Below are 22,662 nucleotides of genomic sequence, written 5' to 3' on the forward strand. Positions count from 1 at the left end.
TATTCAATTGACCCCGAAAGCTTTCAGAGGAAACTTGCTTTCAGAAAAAGTCGAAGAATTCATTTCAGCCAATTTTCAAGTCTCTGAATGTTATTGTGAGGTTTTATACTGACAAGCTGTCCACGCGGGAGATTGTTTCCTCCCTTTTCCCGTTCAGTCCCTAGACGTCGTGGGAAACTTGTTACATTGGAAACGCTTGTGTGACTAGAGGTATAAACGTTTGTAAATTTGTCAATTTTCAACAGGTAAATTAATACCAGACGTAATGTAAAGGACCTCTTGCTGGTGCTAGTAGCGATTTTACACTCAGTTGACTTTTAAGCTATTCGAATTTACAACCAATATTTTGGCGAAGACACTGAAACTACACTGAAATACCAAAATGTCTCAAATGTCTCTTTTTAATTTCTAATGACAAACAATTTTTTTTGTCCGACCAGACTGGCTTTTTGTCAGCTCAAAACTTGTCTTTGTCCTGACAAATGACCTGCCTATAGACAAAAATTATTTGCAGGCTTGCAGAATCGAAACCTTATTGACCAAAACGGCTAAAAAAGCCATACCCTTTGACCCGCACATACCTATATAGCCCACACAACCTAAGCGGTTGTGAAATTAAAGCCTGAAAAAAATTCAGGCCTGAACGGGATTCGAACCTATCACCAATGCGATACTGGTGCAATGCTCTGCCAACTGAGCTATCAGGCTAACTGGGAGCTGGGCATATCTACGGGCATATTACGAACTCACAAAGTGACCCCGTTTGTCGAAAGCCCCGAAAACTTTTCGGGCCCGGAAAGCCATAGCAAAGTCTCGAACCTTGCGATTACAGAGCTGTTTATTTACGTATTCTTAATGTGAACAGAGGTTCCCTTCACACAAGAAGATTCACGCCTATACAATTCTCCGTTTTTAGATACAGATGAACTAAAAATAGCTTTACGGGCCCGAAAAGTTTCCGGGGCTTTCGAGAAACGGTCCCAGCTCCCAGTTGGCCTGATAGCTCATTTGGTAGAGCACTGCACCGGTATCGTAGAGGTTATGGGTTCGTATCCCGTTCAAGCCTGAATTTTTTTTCACTACTTAAGTTGTGTGTGTAACTGCAATGATCAATAATGTCTTCATATAGTACAATTGTTGTCTTCCACTTCTTGTAAAACAATCTGATTTATTCGGCGCTCTATTTTATGACTTATCTTATAGCATGTGTTCCCCCCGGAGACTTCCTCAATGGATCGAGTGGATTCTTCTCAAGTCCCAATTTTCCAAGCAACTTCCCTATAAACAGTGATTGTACCTGGAACATCACAATACCTGCTGGGCGAATCATTAAAGTCACCTTCCACAGCTTCGCTTTGGATCCATCTCAAAATCCGAGTTGTCTCGGAGCGTCTGGGGGTCCCCGTGTTTTCATCACCAATGTCGCTTCTAATGATGGAGCTCAAGAATTTAAGATTTGTGGAGCAAGACTTCCTTCTCCAGTGTACTCTGTCGGAAATTTTATCCAAGTGAGACTGCGATCTGCTGGCACTGGTTACAAAGGGTTTAATGCATCGTATGAAGCCATAGATAAAGAACTACGTAAGCAATACTCGATAACTTTAAGAACTTTTGCCTGAGAGACCAGGGAGACTTGGAAATGAGAGTCGGCCGATTTTCCTAAAAATCCACTTATAACTTCCTTATGTAGACTTGCGTCATATGCCAAAGTTTCAGCTTCATTGGCCATTATCCACCCCAGTTCTGGACTGATCAGCCCCATAGGGGTAATTTTCAAGCCAATTTTGAGCACTTTTTAGCAACTCCCTCACAGATTAAGACACCATTTCAAACACAACAACGTGGTGACCTAGCCAATCAAATCATGTGTTTTTTCCTCTGACTCGTCGCAGTCCTTTATTTCTTTCCCGGAGCGAACTTTCTGAACAAACAAGACAGAGTTGGCGTGTCATTGAAAGGTCCATACAGAAACTCCATCCGGCAGGGTTAGATAAAAGGCAATGATTTGTTTTGTTTTGTTTTGTTTTTTTTTTTTCAGTATGTCCTAAAGGCGTCACCCTTAACGAGACATCAGGTGTTTTTACGAGCCCTTTCTATCCAAGAAAATACCCAGATGATCAAAGGTGCGCCTGGAAAATCTCAGTGGCCCAAGGAAACTATATTAAGCTTGACATCCGCCCCAACATCCAAAGGTGCGACACAACGTGCCCGTGCGATTACGTGCAAATTCAAGATGGTTTCTCTGATTATCGGCCGAACGAACATGGAAAAGTGTGCGGTACAACTAATACAAAAACATTTTATTCAACTCATAGTAGCTTAGAGGTGCTGTTTGTCTCCGATAATACGAGTTCCAAGCTCTTCGATGGATTTAAGGCAACCTACACGCAACTGAACCACACTCCTCCAAGTAAGTACACGCATACATATCCAAGTAAGTACACGCATACATACATACATACATACATACATACATACATACATACATACATACATACATACATACATACATACATACATACATACATACATACATACATACATACATACATACATACATACATACATACATACATACATACATACATACATACATACATACATACATACATACATACATACATACATACATACATACATACATACATACATACATACATACATACATACATACATACATACATACATACATACATACATACATACATACATACATACATACATACATACATACATACATACATACATACATACATACATACATACATACATACATACATACATACATACATACATACATACATACATACATACATACATACATACATACATACATACATACATACATACATACATACATACATACATACATACATACATAGAAAGTCTAACCATTTGCAGATGTCATTACAAAGGCAGCACTTTCTCCTCAATTATTTAAAGACCCTGAGTGTTGGTCCGGCCGGGGTTTCAACCCGCGAGCTCCCGCACGCTAGTCTAATGCTTCACCACTGAACTACCGGTCGGCGGTTGCGTGATCGCTGATAACGCATAACGTGATCGCTGACTGGTTGATAGTCTTACGCGCATGCTTACGCTTATGCTAACATGTCCTCACTGGACAAAATGAACGACTCAAGCATAAGCATAAGCATAAGAAGAACGCAAGGTTTGATATTCGTATACTTATGCTTATGCTTATGTCGTGGCCGTCTTCACTAGCGCATAAGCTTCTTATGCTTAAGCTTATGCTTGCGTGGCTAGTGAGGATCGGGTTAGAAAACACTGCGAGAAAAAGAGATGGGCCTGTTGTGACCTAACCATCAAACACCGCGCTACCGGTCACCAGTGAAATGCAGCGGTGCCTGGGCACGAGGCAACTTGGTTTCTTTTCTATCGACTTTTAGTATTAATCCGCTAACGTTCTATCACGAACGCCGTCCTCTTTATAATCACGCTACTCACCATATCTTCTGTTGTAGATAGTGAGTAGCCTAGCAGTGTGCGGTTGTTAACAAAATGGCGGCCGCTTCTTTGCGTTTTCGAAGTGTCTGTGAAGAAGAATTAGATAAAGTTTTTAAGGATTAGTAGATTTATACTAAAATAATGTGACTGAATTTATGAAAACCGTGTTAAGACTTTGCTTTAAAATAGCTAGCATGTTTTTGGAAAATCGGTCGGATACTGTACATAAATATGGCCATGTCATACTGAGAGCGCTATGTGCCTCGTGTACACTTAAAAGAAGCCATAACATGCTTGTACAAGCCGTTGAAGTCACTGCGAATGAGTCGAACGAGCCGAACAAAGCTAAATTTAAGGTTAAATTGATCATTGAGTTGCGGCGCTAATTTAGACATGTTGTGAACTCTGCGATTTCGCCTAAATGACCTCACTATGTCTTTACCGTGGGTTAAATTAGCCAATCATTGCGACAAGAGGATGGAAAGCATTCACATCGGTTATTTATTTCTATATTTCAGCAAAAAAAGTTGGCCTTGCGTGACATTCAATTTCAACATCTGTATGTATTTGCAAAAACAGCTACGGACTTGTCACTGATAATATCGATACAATTCTGTCCTAGAGCTAGCTTTCCACAAGGCTTATCGTGGCTCAAATAAAAAGGAAATAACTCTCCTGTGTGCCTTTTGAGACCAGGAGGACTAAATTCACCGTCTTTTCGTTGAATCATGAATTGTACAATTTAATTAAAAGTGCTTTTTAACATGAAATTGGAGTCTAAATCAACACGAACGTACAGATATCAAAACCGCGGCCTAGATCTGATGTACAGCTTCCTAAAACATGCATCGTCCTAAATGGACTAAGCAAGAGCTTCCTACTTCGAGAATCGATTGAACTTCAAACAAACTAGGCCATAATTATGAGTTAGCGAACACTCAACATGTTGTCGTTACGTCAATTATCGACCGGAAGCCACGCAAATAAATTCTTCCGCGCTAGCGAATCACAGACAGTTCTGATAATAAGCTAGGTCGAGAAGGCCTAAAAGTGATAAAACAAGGAAATTCTACTCAGGATCAGCACTTGACCAAATGTTCTTCACTCCGTTCGTAGCCGTGTTTTGCTCGCAAATAGCAATGTCCCGGATGTACTTGAATTTTATCGAGCGCGAAATGCCATATTCAGACTTCAACAGATGTTAATTCGAAGTCTTTAGCGACATCAAACGCCAACAGCAGTTAGAGATGTCTAGTCCATTGTACGTCTAAACCCTAAGTTGATGTGGCTAAAGCTCTTAAAGCTTTGCTGTCTTAAGCAAGCACAGCATTATCGCCACAGTGCAAACGGCCTACTATTACGGGGCTAAATGACGTCCCGTTTGATACATCTCAGGCCCGCCTCATGTACGATAATGGACGACGCTTGCTAGCAAATCGTTAGACTTGCGCCTTCACTGGACTTAATGATGTCCTCGGGCAGACTTTCCTTAGGCCCGGTTCATACGTCGCATTTCTGTCGTGTCGAATTCAATTCAACGAATTAAATTCGACAGAAATTCGACGTCTGAATCGGCTGCCGCATTTCTGCCGCACGTTCGACTGGTCTTGTCGCATTATCCGACAGAAATGCGACACCGATTCAGACGTCGAATTTCTGCCGTGTCGAATCTAATGCATACATTATGTTAATGTATTGAACATGCGTAAATGTTTTCCCGCCAAAGAAAAAGAAGAAACTTGGCCATTCTTGACAATGCAACCTGAACATATTGCAACACATACTGCTCCGTTGTCAGCCTTCTCCTTCTCGTTCTATTGGCGGACAATTTTTAGCAAAATTGAAGTCCTTTGTCACTCAGTATTTTCGTCCGCCATATTGAATACTCTACGTTTAAAACATTTTCCGCTGGCCGACATACGCGACAGTATAAATTCTGAATTAAGTGCGACACAAATGCGACGTATGAATCCACAGTCGCATTTCTGCCGCACTTAATTGAATTGAATTCGACACGGCAGAAATGCGACGTATGAACTGGGCCTTAGACAGCAGTTATAGAACGCTAATCGGTCGGCTCTTTCTCAGAGTCACCGCGCGAACTGAAATTCAGAGGAGTGTAGCCTGGGCTAAACTTAACAGCAATTGAAAAAGGGAGGGGGGAAGCGATAAATAAGTGAAAAAAGAATAGATAAATGAATGAAACATGCGGCAAGAAGTTCTCTATATTTCATACTAGGTAATATTTACAAGCTGCTGCCATAGCGAAAGCATAAAAATAAAAATAAAAAATAAATAAATAAATAAACGCTTGATTCATTCTTTAACACTGTTTTCATAAATCCAGACATAATTAGATTAGTTTCAAAAACATATAAAAACCCTCGAACTTTGTTCTTGAGCTATAATTTGATTTTTTGGGCATTACTGTCTTTCCTTGGGTTCGCCTATCGTCTAGACTAGAGTTATTAGTGTCCTTCATTTTTGGGGGTTTTACGGCCCACCTTCCGTGATACTTACAGTTATGTGATGGAATTATATATTTTGATTTTTTTTCCCAGTTTGTCCAACTGAACCAATTTCTCTCAACGGGAGCGGCAAATTCAGCAGCCTTAACTATCCCGAGAGCAATTATCCTGCTTTCAAAGATTGTTCCTGGCACATTACAGTGCCATCTGATAAACTTGTCAAGTTAGAATTCACTGAATTGGCTCTTGGTTCATGTGGGTTTAATTGCAGCTGGGATAATTGCACCTATGTGGAGTTATATGACGGTTCTTCAGCAAATTCTTCTTCGCTGGGACGATTTTGTAACGGTTCAGCCCTGCAAGAGATGTTCTCAAGTGGTAACCAGATGTTCGTGATCTTCCATTCCGGTTCTTCCCTTGATCGTGGATTTGAAGCGCAGTATTCTATTTTTTCGGGAAGACCAGCAACAACAACAGCAAGAACAACAACAACAACAACAGCAACAACAGCAACACCAACAATAGCGCCATCTCCAACATCATCAGCATTATCAAGTGAGCCATCTCAAATAAAGTTTATTTATGTATGTACGTGTATGTATGCGTGCATGCTTGTGTGTATGTATGTAGGTAGCTTCAACTGTAACAGCATTACCGAGTGAGCCAACAGCCAGAGGTGAGGCGTCTATTAAGGAGACCGTTTACAGTTGTGGTGACAGACTGACTCCATGGACGAACTGACGGACTGACTAGGGACTGAAGGACGAACTGACTGGCGGACTGACTTACTGCCTTTCTGTCTGTCTGTCTGACTGACTGACTGACCAACTGATTTACTGACGGGCGGACGGACGGACGGCCTGACGGACTGACTGAATGACTGACTGTCTCTCTGACGGACTGACTGACTGACTTACTGTCCTGTACAGTGTGAACGCTGACCATGTTTAGACAATGTAGGGCCGGTTAACACTTATCCAGGACTAAAACTGAGTTGACAGAAATTATATAGCTATTGCTTAAAAAAACGTTTTTATTGCTAGTGTTTTGTTGATTTTCACTTCAGTCGACGTCAAAACTCTGTTGGATCGATCCGGGGCTTACTGTTGGGGAGTATCTACGATCAGTAAAGACTTTAACTTGGACTGTATTTCTTTTATTCCCAACAGTTCCTTTTGACGCTTACAATTCGTTCAACAAGTCAACAATCTGCGATCTGCAATCTGCCCTAAACGTTCTTTTGTTCGCTCTTAAGTACACATAGCTTTGTTGTAATGTTACGGTTATACAATCCCGGAGGGGGTACTCCCTTATATGGGCTATATAGGTATGTGCGGCCCCAAAGGGTATGGTTTTTCAGCCGTTTTGGTCATATATAGGGTATCCATTTTAGCGAATTTCATACTTTGAAATAGGGTATGGCTTTTGCACTCTAACCTTGATATGAGTATGATTTTAAGAAGAAGCCACATTTTCGTCATTATCGAAAAGAAAATCAACAAAAGCCCTTCATAAATTACGTTTACGGTAATTTAACATTGGTCTGAACTAGGGAACTAATTATAACGCAGGTCTGAAACAGGGTTTCGATTTAAGGGTCATAAATAGGGTTTCGAATTTTTAGTCAGGTCATAAATAGGGTAGGGAATATCGCAGATTTTGGTCATAAATAGGGTTAGGGTTTTGGGAAGCGGGCCGCACACCCCCACCCAATTTTTCTGGGAGTACCCCCCCCCCCCTGGTATACAATATTCTTTTATCTCATATCTTGAAAATCAATCTTATTTACTCAGTGCCCCATCCGCTCCTTGTGTTTACGTCGATCACGTTTCTCTGAGTCACGTTACAAATTTGCATGACTATTTCCCTAGCCAAGTTGCGTTACTGATAACTACTATTCATAGACTGTTGACAGCCTCTCTATTTACGCGGGAGTGGGGGTGGGGTTTGCGAGCGTAGCGAGCAAGAAGAATAGAGAGGCTGTAGACATCTTTGATAAAGAGTGGACTTATTAGGCTCCTCCCCCTGTTATCGCCTTGTTACTAACAGATCCACCCCTTAACCAATTAACGAAATCGGACCAATATGCTAAAGCTAAATACTTAATACCAGCTTCCGACTACTGCCGAACATTGTTTCGTTGTCTGAACTCTGTTCAACGATTTGATTACCGCGCGCTCGGCAGTAGTCGGAAGCTGCGAGGAGCCGCCGAGCACTTGATTGACGGTGGCGAAGAACCATTTGTCGGTTGAGGTTCAAATTTTAGAGTCCGCATGTTATTGAAAGGCGCAGTAAGGGGTGGCCGTATTAAAGAGGTAGGGTCAGATTTCATGACTGGTCTATTTTAAGTGACGTCTTAACAGACATCACAGTGTTGCACTTCTAAACAACTGTCCTTTAATAAGCATTCGAAATGCAGGTATAATTTTACTAAAAGTTGAAGCGCGTACAATATTAACAATGGAAAGATGAATATAACTGGTTCGAGAGGCCGTTTTTTTTTGTTTTTTTTTTTAATTAAAGAGTATTATACAGGCTGGGATTTCACTTAGCCTTATTAACGTGGTTTTCTTTTAAGGTACACTCATTCTGGTTGTGTCGATAGTGGTTCCTTCCATCGCTGTGATTGCCGTAGTGGTCATCGTCATTTACTGCGGTAAGTGAATGAGGGCGATACAACCATCACACCTTAACCCGTCCACACTACCCTGGCGGAATTCGACTGCGAAGGCTTGACTCTAAAAACGCATCAAATGTTTTCCGTCCATACTACGTCGGAGGAATTTAAAAACGCAACAGTCGCCGGTGATTTTGGATTTGTGTTTGAGGAACACTTGGTCAGGGGAATCACATGATTATCGTGCCCCCATGGTTTACGAAAAGCTTTGTTTTTCCGTCCACACGTAAACGAAAAGCCGGTGTTTTCAAATTCCTCCGGTTTTGAAGAGCGTTTTCGAAAAGCTCCGTTTTCTTGACAGATTAGTGTGGACGGTAGGCCTAACCGTAGAAATTGAGCTACGTTCTCAAATTTTTCCGGCGTAATGTAGCGGGGGACGGGACCAGTCCTATCAATGTCATGTTGGATGGAAGATTCACTTTTCAACACTCGTTTTGTTTTCACAGTTAACAAGAAAAAGAAATCAAGACCATCAATCAGCGACAAGAATGATTCCGACGAGAATCCCTTGGATGGAAACCAGGCAGATTACATGAAAGAAGTCAGCCCAGGTGCCCACTACCCGCTATTGGAATCCAAATGTAAGCCAGATGACGAGGGGATAAAACCTGCCAACAAGTTAGATACCCCCTGTTAGGCTCATCAGCGATAATCTTGAGTAGCTGTTAGTCGCAGGATTGAGCTATTGGAATTTTCCTTCAAGGAAACAGTTTAATTAAACTAGCTCTTTTAAAAAACAGTTTCTCATCTGATAGAAGGAGAACTTAGTATCAGGCTATTTAAATGTGAGAGTAATGTCATCTGCACTACAGAGCTGAACACTGGGTGATGCCTCAGCTGTCACTGATTTTCAGTTTTGCGCCCCTGCGCATAAAGCTTAAGCTAACTGACGAGTGGTAGAGTGCCGACAGTCTGTTTAACTCTCAAAATTCAGAAGGGGATTGTAAGACGAGACGCTTTAGCCTAAAGAGGTATGGGACGAGACGTGGGCGTGGCACGAACGCCTCATTCCCTACTCGGCCATACCGCCCTTTTGCGCTCTCATTGGCTAAACACTCGTCTAAGTGACCCTAAGAGAAAAAACTGGCTGTCAGCAGTCTAGATGATTGAAAAATACATGTATCGTGTACAGGTGATTTTGCAAAAGAGCACAAGGATAATGCTGACAGAAGGGGTTGAAAGGACAAGAGAGTTTGAAATCCCTCATATAGGCCTTATTCTCAAGATAATCCCTCTTAAGTTATTTTTAGGTATAGTATCCAGTCCTCCGCGGATAACATGCGCTCTTTCACAGGATTTTAGACAATTTTGTCATTTCTGAAGCCGGGAGTGATTTGATAAGGCCTACATAAGAAATAAACTCTTCTACCTTCATCCTCTTTTGTGTTGAGTAATATATACCGTATAACGGCTTTCTTGCTTGCTTATGTAGAGTTACATTTGTTCTCGAATTAAAACAATGGGCTAATATTAATAGAAATATACTTAAAACCCCTTAAAACTTCCTTAATTCTAAACTCAAGCGCAAAGAGCCTTGTCTTAAAACTTCTGCCATGGAAAAAAGATCAATCATTATATGACGACTAACTTCTGGTCCTGTTTTTCCTTATAAATTTTCATGTATATGTTGAATGAAAATGTCTTCGTGGTTATTGATATCTCGGCCAGTGAAAGCCGAAACTGTCCATAGCATTTGTTACGCTAGTTTTCTGATATCTCTAGTTCTCGCGTAGAGCAACCATATCGGAAACGGCGTGTTTACCGCTACAATAGAACGTAGGTTTGCTAGCTCTATTGACCAATGAGATTGCCCGTAGTATCTCAGTTGTTTTACAAAATATGATAAGACTCAAGTTGGTATCGTTAAGGGCTGGTTTTCACTGGGGCACAAGCATGATTATTATATGGCTAGCTCCGTGAGCGGGCAAGATAAATCAAATCCAGCGCTGTGATTGGCTACCCGAGCGGGCAAGATAGAGCTATCTTGCCCGCTCGGGACTTCCCGCCGTGTCCCGCCAGAAAAATTTCCCCTAAAGCTATATAATAAATCCTTTATTGACCAAGCTTGTTCGGTCAAGATGGCTTGATATTGGCCTTGTTCTTTTTTTTGCGAGTTTATGGACCTCGACTCCGTCTCGTTTCATAAACACGCAAAAAAAGAACTTGGCCAATATCCAGCCTCACACTTAGCCAATAACCGATATGTATTTGCAACATTCGCAGACGCGAGAGAGTGCAGTTAAGTAGCGTCTTTGTTGGGAAATTTTCCTGACAAAAGCCGTTAATGACCAACATCGCATTGTGTCGGCGTATTTGTCAGCTTATGCTTCTAGTGAAAACTATCTTTAAGGTTTCAGCTATCCTTATGAGGTTATTCTATTAAGTCTGCATACGAGTCAAGTGGTCCATCAAGCCGGCGCTTATCCGTCCGGTTTCTGTAGCATGAAGCGACTAGGAGTATTTCTACTCCCCCCTGGGTGGGATGCTAGTCGATCGCAGGGTTACCTCCCAGCATTAAGTTAGCCGGTACCCATTTATACACCTGGGTGGAGAGAGGCACTGTGAGAGTAAAGTGTCTTGCACAAGAACACAATACAATGTCTCAGGACAGGGCCAGAGCCCGGACCGCTCGACCGGAGCGGAGCGCTCTAACCGTGAAGCCACCGTGCCTCTTACTTATCTTAAGAGGGTAAAGCAACAAAGCTAACTACGAAAAGTATGTTAACGCTATGTGTAGGATAACTATATATTTAGCCTTTACATGATGTAATCCTCCGTGACAAAGAAGATGGCGGCTGTACAATAGCGCGTTGTTTATTTGATACTTCGATAATTAAAAACAGAGAGAGATTCAGTTTCTGATGATACAGAAATATTAGTTCTTAATATTGAAAGGGCATGATGTAGGGACTGCACCTTTCTGGAAGTTAGTTTCGTGACTTAAAGTCAGTTTCGTGAGTTTTAATTTGTTATTAGTTTTAGTTTCGTGGCAATCGTAACATGAAAAATGTAATACGAGTAAGAAGAAAGCGAGTGAATAGCGGAGAGAAATAATCAAAAGCTCGACCGAGAGAAACTGCGTCTTCTGTTGTAAAAAACACCAACCGGGGCGCCGGTAACTATCACACGATGACTGTCCCGGGCAGTTTAGGTCCCATCTATTGAACCCTTCTTGTGCCACGCGGGCTTGAAAAAAGAAGCGATCGCTGAGTGGTTTCCGTGCCATCTGTACGGTCAATGCTCTTTTTTATAGGGATCACAGCGATCATATGCTATTGACTGCCCACACGTCCTTTCAAATGGCTTAAATTCCACCTTGCCTGACGGGCAGTTGATTTAAGAAAAAAACTTATCGCGTAATACAAAAAAATTATGCAGGCGGACGGGAAAAGTTGAACCGACGCTACCCGTTTCGCTACTGCTATATCAGAGGTTATTGGGATACCTTTTTTCAATTAAAGGTATATGAAAGAGGTAGCTTTTCTAACAAAAAAGTATACAAAAGGCTGAGGGGTTGGACCTTGGAGTAGAGCTTACTATCCAACTATTTAGACAAAGTAATGTCCGTAACCCTAATCTTCGGATACTTTTCGTGGCCCCGTGCGTGTAACTGTGTTCTTCGGATAGTTTTCGTAAACAATCCGACTGCGTTCGTAAACGCCTAATCCTCAGATGGTGTGTTCGTGGCCTGCTTTCACGTTTGAGAAGCGGTTTTCTTCCATACCGTCTCGTTTTCTTTTACAATTACATTGCTTTATGGCTTAAACATCATGTTTTATTTTCCAGTGCCTATTTAAATGCAAACCATCCGCTAGCTAGGAGCTCGAATGAAAAAAAAAACAAAATTGAGAGTCCCGCAGCAGGATTGGAACCGCCGATCTTAACCCGCAAAGTTTTGATCTTCTGGCCTGAGCACAATTTATACCGTGTCACAAACATACAAACTTCTCAAATATCACGAGTTGGCTTGAAAGCTATTTTGATTTCCTGTCAAAACGAGGAGCTCAGCCAGTTATTCATGCCCAAGGTAGCCACATGCAGTCTTCGACGGCCTGCTTTTAAATTATACCTCTCCGGAGAACATTTAAAAATAAAAAGCTCCTTTTGCGGTGACAAAAAGCGCTGTACAGTAAACTAAACCGGGGAAAAACTGCGATACTAATTGAAATTTATTCGCAATACCGGATCATTGTGCACGGAACTTAAGGTTCATAGAACAGCCTAAGCCAGTTTTCTTACTTCTCATGAGAAAGCCTAAGGTGTGACTGGCGCGATTTGCATTTTGCATATTTGCATATCGCGTGACTCGATTTGGCCAGTCGCCAAAGAAATCCTTGGGGGCCTTTTGCGAGCGCGCAGTGACGACATTTAAATTGATGACGTCACAAGTGGTACAAAGAGCACGACCATTAAGTGGCCGTATATGGCCACTTGGGCGTCAAAGGGTTAATGAGTTCATCCAAATTATTTCTTTTCTCGAACGAAGCTCATTTAAACTCAGGTGTGAGACTGTTATTGGAATTGTATTGTATTATAGTCATCAAGCATGTTGCCTTCTTTACTATTTGTGAGAAAATAACAATGGCATTCATATTTACCAGTTTACCATTGAACTTTTGTTTCCGGATGTGGTTGTGGTTTCGGATTTGAACAAAAATATTGGCGGATCGACGGATTTGGTGAAAAAAAGGCACGGATCGGCGGATTTGCATACCCCTATTCACCCCCCTCGTATATCGAAAGAGTCTTTTACTACCTGTTTGTTCAGATCTGAGCTCTTCAATACCTCGACAGAAAAAGAAGAAAAAAGGAGCTCGTTCGACGGCTAAGGCCTATTCAACGATGGCTTCGATTTGGCCTGTCGCTGCTATTATGAAGAACTTAAGCAAACCACGACAACGACGGCAACGAGAACTTCGCCAAACAAAAAGTTGAATGAGCAAAACAATAGCTGTGCACGTGCGTTACAAATCTCTGTACATTTCTTTGCCGTCCTCTGCACAACAACAGGGAACTTAAGCAAACCACGACAATGACGGCAACGAGACTTCGCCAAACAAAAGGTTGAATGAGCAAAACAATAGCTGTGCACGTGCGTTACAAATCTCTGTACATTTCTTTGCCGTCCTCTGCGCAACAACAGGGAACTTAAGCAAACCACGACGACGACGGCAACGTGTAACAATATAATTGTGGACAATTAATTACATGTCTTAAATGGTTTAAGCAAAACGTTGACTCCCGACGGTGTGCGGGCACATATCACATGAAGATTTAAGAGGAGTCCGCATGCTCTTAGCTCAATCCATTCCTGTCAATTTCAGGACAACAAACATTCCTTGAAGAGCAAAGAGCGATGGAAAGATGGTCGATTCTTCTATGTGGTCTCGTGATTGCCTCCGGGGTTCTTTCATCGGCAGTCGATGGTAAGCATATCCGCTTTCAACAGTTCAACTATCAGCCTTTCGCGTCGCGTTTTGGTCCCTTTTTATAACGCTGCAAAGCGTTTTAAAATGCAGTGGAATTCTGGCAGTGCAAACAGAGCTACACAGAGCAAGATTCAAGTGTTCTTGAGAACAGCGTCCGCGTCGCTACTTAATTGCCGTGGGAAGCATCTGATTCTCTATTTTGTGATAGTCGACAAAAGAGTGTTTAAGGTTACTTCAAACCTTATCGGGTGTCCTCCAAAAAAAAAAATTATACGCGCGCTGTTTTGGAGGAAACCCCCACAAACTATACATCAATAGAAAAATTATAAAATGTAGAATTCGATAAAGTTATATTATTTTTGGGGGACTGCTTTCCTCGGGCGGCAGAAGCCGTTAACGCCGAAACGACCGACTGAAATTCCGGCGAATTAATCGGGTATCAAATGCGATCGTTGATGCAAAATAACTGTGCAGTGTTAATCACAAAGCATCAATCTCTCAAAGCGTGTCAGCATTTTCTTTCGCTCTTATTGGTTTTTTATACATCTGTCAAGTTCCACTATCGACAAATTCGCGTAACGTGTTGCGTTAGAGACCGCCACGAGAAAAGTATTTGAAATAAAAGAATTCGCCGACACGATTTTTTTCCATATCTATCAGTGAACGCTCTGACCAAATTTCAAGGGAAACCGTCGATTCTACATAACCTATTAATTCATTTAAAGAGGAGGGATGACTTTTCCTGCCTGATTGCCGCCAATTTTAGCGACCCAAAAACGGGTCGCTGCGCTTCAACCAATTAGAGGTCTCTTGGATATCCCTTGGGGACTGAATTGTCAAACTATGCGCAACGAAACTAGCCTGCGTCGCAGACAGTCTGAACCGCCGGACTATATCGGGGATTTTATGACACGTCCGGCTGCAACGCAGGCTAAACGAAACGTGACTTGCGGTTAAATTCAATATTGGGTCGATTGCGAAAGCCATTAAAGAAGCTTCAAAGACCATGCGATATCATGTATTGCGTGACTACCAGAAGAAAACAGTGGAAGTACATCTGTCTGGAAGAGATGTGTTTGTTTCTGAGCCAACCGGAGCTAGGAGAAGTTTGATTGTTTGAATGTAGTTCAAGCGAATAGCAACTCCATCGTCTTGGTGGTGGTTCCACTTATTTCCCTGATGAAAGATCAGGTCTCTAACCAAAATTCCCGTGGAATTCCAGCTTCCTATGTAGGAGACGACTGTCCTGAACAACAGTTACAGGACATTTTAGATCTTAAAGTTAAACTGGTATTTGGAAGTCCGGAGGCGATTCTCAACAACTATCGTCACATTGTTTTCCGCCTTTCTCGGCTTCAATGGACTTCCTCGATGATTTGAAGCTTTCTCTTACTTCAAGAATCTTCCGAACTACGGTTTCGTTTTTGTCTGCGCAATTTCGGCACAAAATGTTTGTCAAAAGTGAACCTTCGCCACTGGATATCTCCTTTCCGGCGATCAATTCAAGATTCAAACAAGCTTTGGTCTTTTTTTTGGCCACCCGATATCGTCAATTTTCGTTTAAAATCTTTGTTCGTAATCACTTTGGTATAGGGTAAACAAATTTGCTCTTTCCACGCAGGAGAAACGCACACACATTCAATTGTTTTGGTCGGAGTGGAACCGATACTTTCCGCCATTCAATTCAATCCAAATGTAATCTGAGACACCAGTTGCAAGTCACGCCACTCCTCATTTTTGGCGCGAAACGCAAATGAAAACCCTTCAAGCGAGACACTTCGTCGCTCGCTCGGCCGCTTCGCGGCCTAACATATTCTACCCTGAAATTCACGAGGTCGACTTGTGGCAAGTCTAGGATTCTCTCGAAAAACGAGTGCTAGTGTTCGCCTCCTAAAGATTTATAAACATATCACGCCTTCTAATAGATAATAATAGGAGATAATAATAATAGATAATAATAATAATAATAATAATAATAATAGATAATAATAATAGATCAACCCGTTTCTGTAATATAAACTTAATGTGCCCGCGATTTAAGAGAAGTACTGAAGGGGGTCGAGCGTTTGCTGTGCGAGCCCCAAAAGAATGGAACAAATTAAGTATTTGATATAGGATCTCTGGATTAAGCCGTTTGCCGCGAAAAGGTTGCTGAGGAGTCCATGCCTTTTGGGGATTATGACACCTTGACGGTTTATTAACGTAACTATTATGAAAAAAACCTCTTTTTCCCAATAACTCGGGCGCGTTTTAATATTTTATTTTCATTTTTTGTAAAATGTTACTTTGAATATGAACTTTAATTTGGTTGGAAAAAAGAAAATTTGGAAAAAGTAGCCCCGCGAAGGTTTGGAGTAGCCTTAAACGTAAACACGAAACAGACTAGTCATATAACGGCAGCCTTGCGAGAAGAAAGTAACAAACAACAAAAGTTTAGAAAGCTTGAATTTTAGGACTGTATAACTCTTTATTATTTTTATTTTTCAGATATTAAAGATTTTGGAAAGAAGCCTCTGAAAGGTCTTGTTGTGGATTTATCTCCCGCATCATTGGACATTCTTGGTGGTAATGTCACATTGTACTTTCATTTCCCCAGCAATTTTTCAGGATTTTCGAACTCTCGAACACTCATTGTCCTTGTGTTCGATGACAACACTACAAAGAGACGTCATATAGAAAATGTGGTACTGGATCGCCACGAAATTTCCGTGATTCTGCCTTGCGAAATATTTGACCACCCAGTCGTGTACAGGTTCAAGTATCGTATTTCGGACAGTCGGTTTGAGGCTTTTATCTCGCAGACGCTGACTCTGAAGTGGGGAGAAATCCGCCTCCAGACACCCACAAACCACACCGCCTTAACCCGCTTTCGCTCTTTATGGATTCGGCACAATCGAAAATGTCTACCCAAGAACCGCGACGAACTTAATCTCTATTACATCAAAGGCCACGAGAAGATCTTTGTGACCCGAAAATACATTCGTAAACTGTCCAATGGCAGGCAAAGAAAGCCCGAAGGGTCATGGATTCGGATCGGATTCCGGTGCGAGGTGTTCGACACTCAGGGAATCTACCGTTTTGAGTACCAGACTGGGTTCGAAAATCTAACACTAGCTAAAAGTGAATCAATCCACGTTTATTGGGGTCAACAAACTCTGTCTACCCCGACCAGCACCATATTTCCATGCACAAATTCGTTTGTGATTTTATACGCACAGCCGCGTTGCCAGAATGTCAGAACTCACGATGCTATAGTCATGGGGGACAGATACTCCAAGAAGCCTACCGCGCAAAAACCCGTGAAAAATGTCTACGATGCGGCATTTTTTCCATGCTCGTTGTTCAAGGATTATGTCAAAGAATACTGCTTTCATTACGTCACGAAATCTAGTCTGACCAAGAGTACAGTAAGAGTCACCTCGCTGTGTCTGCCCTCGCATCCCCCAGGTAAGTGAGCGGTGATGTTATCAGCGATAAAACTACAATTATTCATTGCGAACCCCTGACCCCTGTGATGATGTGGAATGTTGTCAAAAGTGTATTTTCTGTTGGCAAATATAGCGATGTTAACCCTTTGAATACCAAACTTTCGCCAAAAAATACCGTTTTTAACCGCTTAGTCAAGTTTTTTAGCTGCCATGACGCTAAATAAGCCTAAGTTTTGCTAAGAAAGCTTTTTTTTACTAAAAGTAGAGATTTTTCGAGGATTAGGTACAAAATTGAGCAATATTTCAATTCCGGGCATGCGCATAAGCCAAAATTTGGACTTCTTTTTTTTAGCTTTGCTTGAAAAGTCAATTATTCTTATATTTTGTGAATAAAATCTACTTACCCTGTTACTGTGTTGTATTCTTTGTTGTTTGCCAGCTCCTCAGGCCGATCTAACCCGATTTCGGCGAGTTATCGTTCTGTGGGTTTCCACCGCCGAAATCACGTTAGATCGGCCTGAGGAGCTGGCAAACAACAAAGAATACAACACAGCAACAGGGTAAGTAGATTTTATTCACAAAACATAAGAATAATTGACTTTTCAAGCAAAGCCGTTGCATTCTCATACAAACCTTTATAAATTCAAACCGTTGTAACACAACACCTCCATATGCTGCAAGGCCAGAGTCACGTTTCGCGTAGTCAAATTCGGTCGTTATGTAATAGTATATGCCATATGTCATGTTAGGCTGAATGTTCGCATAAAAGTGAAAAAAATAATAATATTGAGAGCTCGGGTCGCCTGTGTTATTTGCAGTAAATATATATATAAAAGCACTCAGCAGAGTTGATAAATTAGCACTTTTCTAAGCCACAATAATGTGAGCCATGAAGTGTTTTTCTCAGATAGTACAAAAGCTTTTAGGCGAACGTAAGATTCATACATGATTAATATTGCTGGTCAGATCTGTGAAAGATATCAATGACTTAATCAGTGAATATAAAAGAAAATCGAAAGCAGCCCGGCCAAGGCAAAACTAAGAATATCTTTTAATCGATTAACATAAGTTTTAGTCAACGTCTGACTTAATATTTCTCTTTCGTTCTCCATGCCACAAGAAAAATTAAATATCGAACTTAGCTCACTGGTTTTCCTTAGTGAGTTGTATATCCGAAGTTCTATGTTACTCGAAGTTCATTACAAAAGTAATATTATAATGATGGAAATATTTTACGCAATAATCATTCCATTAACTTTGATGAAGAAATGCTTATGCTTTGGCACGTTGTAATCTCAATTAACAGAATTGCATTGCTTTATTCAGGAATGAGTTTCATGAAAGCATAAAACACTGCTGCAATCAAAGAAAAAAACAAGGCGAGACGAATCGACTGTTTCCCGTTGTCAAGATTTGAAGGCCGAATAGTTTTTCAGTATTTTGTTGGTCGGACGCCTGAAAAACAGCAATATTCATTTTCCATGGAAACGATTTAAATATTGAGACATACCGAAAACATTAATGGCCCGTTAAGAAGGAAATATTATATAAAAAAATTGATAAGCCCCAACTTGGCGTTTTCGTTTAATCATAAAACGTTCCGGAGCTGCGAAACGTGGCAAGCGTTCTTCACGGTAGACGCTTCGGCGCCTTATGATTAATGACAAATATAGTCTGCTTTCAGTTTGTGCCTTTCGTTTAGTGCGGTTAACCACGAGGCCACTTGACTATTAGCACAAATCAATACGTGCCCGCCTTAATAAAAACAGCACGTACATAGGTTGGGTTATTGTAAACAAGAAACACGAAACTGGCAGTCTCACAAAGCCTGCTTTCAAGAGCCACTCTTGCCTAATTCTATTCATAATGATCCCACGCAAAGCTGACTTTGACAAGTTTAGATTATCCAACCGGAAAATGACAGCTTAAAAAAGAAAATGTCTTTCCTGTTTTGGCAGGCACCTCGAATTATGACGGTTGGAGTACTTGGTCGTCTTGGGGATTGTGTTCTAGCTCTTGTGGACAGGGAAAACGACATCGGTATCGCTTCTGTACAAGCGTGAGCACGTCTGTGGACAAGGAGTCAACATGTGCAGGGAAGGCGCTCATGTCAAGATCATGCGCAGTGTATCTCTGTCCAGGTATAAAAGTAGATTTGCTTTATTATAGCGCATGCCTAGTATCAACAACTGCCTTTTTTTGATTTAATCGCACATTTTCCTTACGAATGTTTGTTAAATTGTCCAAAAATAAATAAATAAATAAAACATTATTTGCTGTCAGGCCAACACCCGAATTACTTAATTTTTGTTTGTTTTTGTTTTTTGTTTTTTGTTTTGTTTTTTTTTGTTCTCCCTTTAACCAAACTGTAAGCTGCAAATTCTTCCTTTATCTCTCCTACAATTAGACATAGCCAAGTTCTGCGTCGTCTGAGGAAGGCGAACGATGGCTAATTTTTCGTATTTCCATTTGAAATCTTAAAAACGCTGTCGCGGTCAGAGTCATTGTTTATTTTTGGAACCATGGGCGTTTCAGTCGAACAGATCTAGACAACGGCGAATCTGGCTGGTAAAATATAAAATTATTTTTGACTGGGCGTCGTCCTCGGCGTTGGCGTCGTCGTTGCTTAAGTTCCCTGGTATCATTTGATAAACACATGGTGGTAAGGAAAGGAAAACTCGTGATATTGTTTAATTTGTGAGTTTAACTGCAGATATATAAATTCTGCAAAAACAGAAAAACTTTGATTCTGAAACAGGCTGCTTCATCGAGGCCTTCGTGAGAACTGAATCTACACAGCGACAAACGTTTCGATGTGTATCGATGAACTACATTCATATACGTTCCAGTTCATTCAATCTATCGTGATCTCTCTTGATTAATCCATATTCCCTTCGTGATCCTTCGCTTAGCAAGATTAGCAAGCCTCTCTATAAACGCCTCTCGTCGTTTGTAAGGTACTGTTGTTGGTCTACAAGCCAGCGGAGAACTGTTCTGTATAGTATACAACGAAGGAAAGAATTGAAATTCTCAAGAAATCAGTCGAACCGAGGCTTCATCTGAAACTCGCTCGCTTTCCATTTTATGCAACATTGTGTTAACATTGACCAGCGGGTGTCTTTCGCCACAGGCAGTAAATATACACTCTTTTTCTCTATAAGAATATTTTTTCCGTCCCAGGCTGAATATTAAGTTCTTATTTTTCTGCCGATTTTAGGCTGAAAATATTCTTGTGAATGTTCTTAGATTAGAAAGTGAACTATGCCAATGAAACGTCAGGTCATCTGCCTATCACGACATATCGATGTTGGAACCACTACAGGCCACCTGACTTGACACACGTAACAATTTTATTATTAGCCTTGAACATAGGCTACTGCTCGGTTTCCGTTTTTCTTTTTTTTCTTTTTTTCTTTTTTTCGCTAGTTTAGTTTGCCGTTTAGAGAAAGGATGAATTTTATTCGGTTTAGCAATTAAAAACATATAATCGTATTGTATTTATAAAATGTCAGCACACAAAATCATATTCTTTTCACAATTCCAACCTCGGGTTTATTTCTAAGATATTCTTAAAATTTCACAAATTGCAACCTCAATATTCTTATAAAATATATGCTCTATCACAGAACGGTCTGATATCGCAAGACGCTTTTGAATATTTTTCGCTGTGTAGTTTTTTAGCAAATGTAAATCTTAAATCAAGACTTTACGGGGGCGTGCAGACCATAACAGGTTCTAACACAACAGGGGAGACATTTTATTTAAAATTCATTCAGTATCAAAGGTCACAAACAATGCTTATTGGAAAAGCGTTGTGTATTGCCAAACACTTGTAGTGCACTGTGAAGATATCATTCCTTTTTAATAGCATTTTCTTTTGTCCCTTTAATTACACTTAAATTTGTTGATATATGATCGCAACATCTTCGGATCTTCTACGGTCGTCTTCGGCAATCTTCGGTAATCTTCGGGAAATGTTCGGAAATGTTCGGGAAAGTGTTCGGAAGCGTTCGTCTGGCCTTCGGAACAATTTTGAAAAACTTCGGGAATCTTCGGAACGCGGTCGAAAATCTTCGGAAAATCGTCAAAAACGTCGTCATTAGTATGTTTATATAATAAACAGAATATTACATGCTCGCTTGTGGATACGAATTTTATCTTCTCGTGCTCAACTTAATATAATGAGATATCGAGTTGAACACTCAAAGAGAAAACTCGGATCCACGAGCGGGCACTTATACACGGATTCAGTTGACACAGGTGAAATGAAGACGTTTGGGAACAAAGAAAGCTAGAATCCAAACCAAAACCCGCTTTGCTTACGGCGGCACCAGAAAACCGAAACTGAACCCAATGCCAAAAAAAAACATAAAACCGAAAACTGGGACATATCAGACTGAACCTAAAACCGAAATATTTTAAAAAGGAAAATCGATCGAAATCAAAGGCTCTTGGTCTTGGGCTGCCTCGGGTCACTTGTTTCACAGTGCAAAGAAACTGCACTCACCTTCACCCAACGCCTTGCGTCAGAATGGCGCATTACTGAGGCCTCAGAGAAACTGCACTGCCAAACCAGAAGTGGCGCGGATGCCAACATAACGCTAGATAAAGTAAATACGAGCGCACTTTCACCTCTGGTATTTAAACGAATGCAATTTGATCTGGCTCGATCTGGCCCGATTTGAACCTTAAAGTGACTATTTAATTTTGTGAGCTATACCTGTTTGCTTATTCTCGGAAAGTGTGCTTTACATGTTAGTTTTTAATCGACTCATTTTGATCCGTAGATTTTTTTTATTTCAGGATTACATTTTAGCTTTTCAGGACTTTTACTGAATAGTGTTTACGACGCTTTATCAAAATCGGTAATACGGAGAGAGCCTTGTTTGATTAACCCATCAGAATGATAAGAAGTGAGTGCTTTCAAAGAGGTCCACTGGGTCCATATGATTTTCTTTGCGTGTGCTACAAACCAACCAAAAGCCGAACGTTAAACGATTCGTAGTTATCCTTCGCGACAGACAATGCGTCCTCTAGTATAAAAACGGCCATTGCTTTCTTCTCGTTCATTTGTTGTTCTGTTTGGGTTCATGTGTAATCTTTTCAAGTTCATACGAAAGTCGCTCTAACAACTTTGCTCTTGAATATCTCGACAAGGCTGCAGAATTAAAGGGGCTCAGTCAAGGTATTTTGAA

General features: G+C 40.9%; 2 protein-coding genes and 1 long non-coding RNA gene across 3 annotated transcripts in view; 2 read left to right on the forward strand and 1 right to left on the reverse strand.

The window, feature by feature from the left end:
• Nucleotides 1–6,017, reverse strand: part of LOC145498805 (uncharacterized) — a 32,981-nt gene extending 26,964 nt beyond the window's left edge. Inside the window, exons 1-2 of the long non-coding RNA XR_014050894.1 lie at nucleotides 5,509–6,017; nucleotides 2,879–4,953 (exon numbers count right to left, since the gene is read on the reverse strand). This is a non-coding gene — a long non-coding RNA (uncharacterized LOC145498805). The remainder of the gene's footprint in view (nucleotides 1–2,878; nucleotides 4,954–5,508) is intronic.
• LOC145498783 (CUB domain-containing protein 2-like) overlaps nucleotides 1–9,252 on the forward strand; it is a 126,861-nt gene extending 117,609 nt beyond the window's left edge. Inside the window, exons 8-9 of the mRNA XM_081478717.1 lie at nucleotides 8,537–8,589; nucleotides 9,057–9,252. Of these exons, the coding sequence (XP_081334843.1) occupies nucleotides 8,537–8,589; nucleotides 9,057–9,247 (244 nt within the window). The 3' untranslated portion in view covers nucleotides 9,248–9,252. The remainder of the gene's footprint in view (nucleotides 1–8,536; nucleotides 8,590–9,056) is intronic.
• A 4,697-nt stretch (nucleotides 9,253–13,949) lies between these two features.
• The window catches only part of LOC145498611 (cubilin-like), a 29,450-nt gene continuing 20,737 nt past the window's right edge, over nucleotides 13,950–22,662 (forward strand). The window contains exons 1-3 of the mRNA XM_081478510.1: nucleotides 13,950–14,036; nucleotides 16,527–17,486; nucleotides 19,426–19,608. Coding sequence (XP_081334636.1) covers nucleotides 13,967–14,036; nucleotides 16,527–17,486; nucleotides 19,426–19,608 — 1,213 coding nt within the window. The 5' untranslated portion in view covers nucleotides 13,950–13,966. The remainder of the gene's footprint in view (nucleotides 14,037–16,526; nucleotides 17,487–19,425; nucleotides 19,609–22,662) is intronic.

This window comes from Orbicella franksi, chromosome 9 (genome assembly GCF_964199315.1).
Source record: "Orbicella franksi chromosome 9, jaOrbFran1.1, whole genome shotgun sequence".
NCBI classification, from domain to species: domain Eukaryota; kingdom Metazoa; phylum Cnidaria; class Anthozoa; order Scleractinia; family Merulinidae; genus Orbicella; species Orbicella franksi.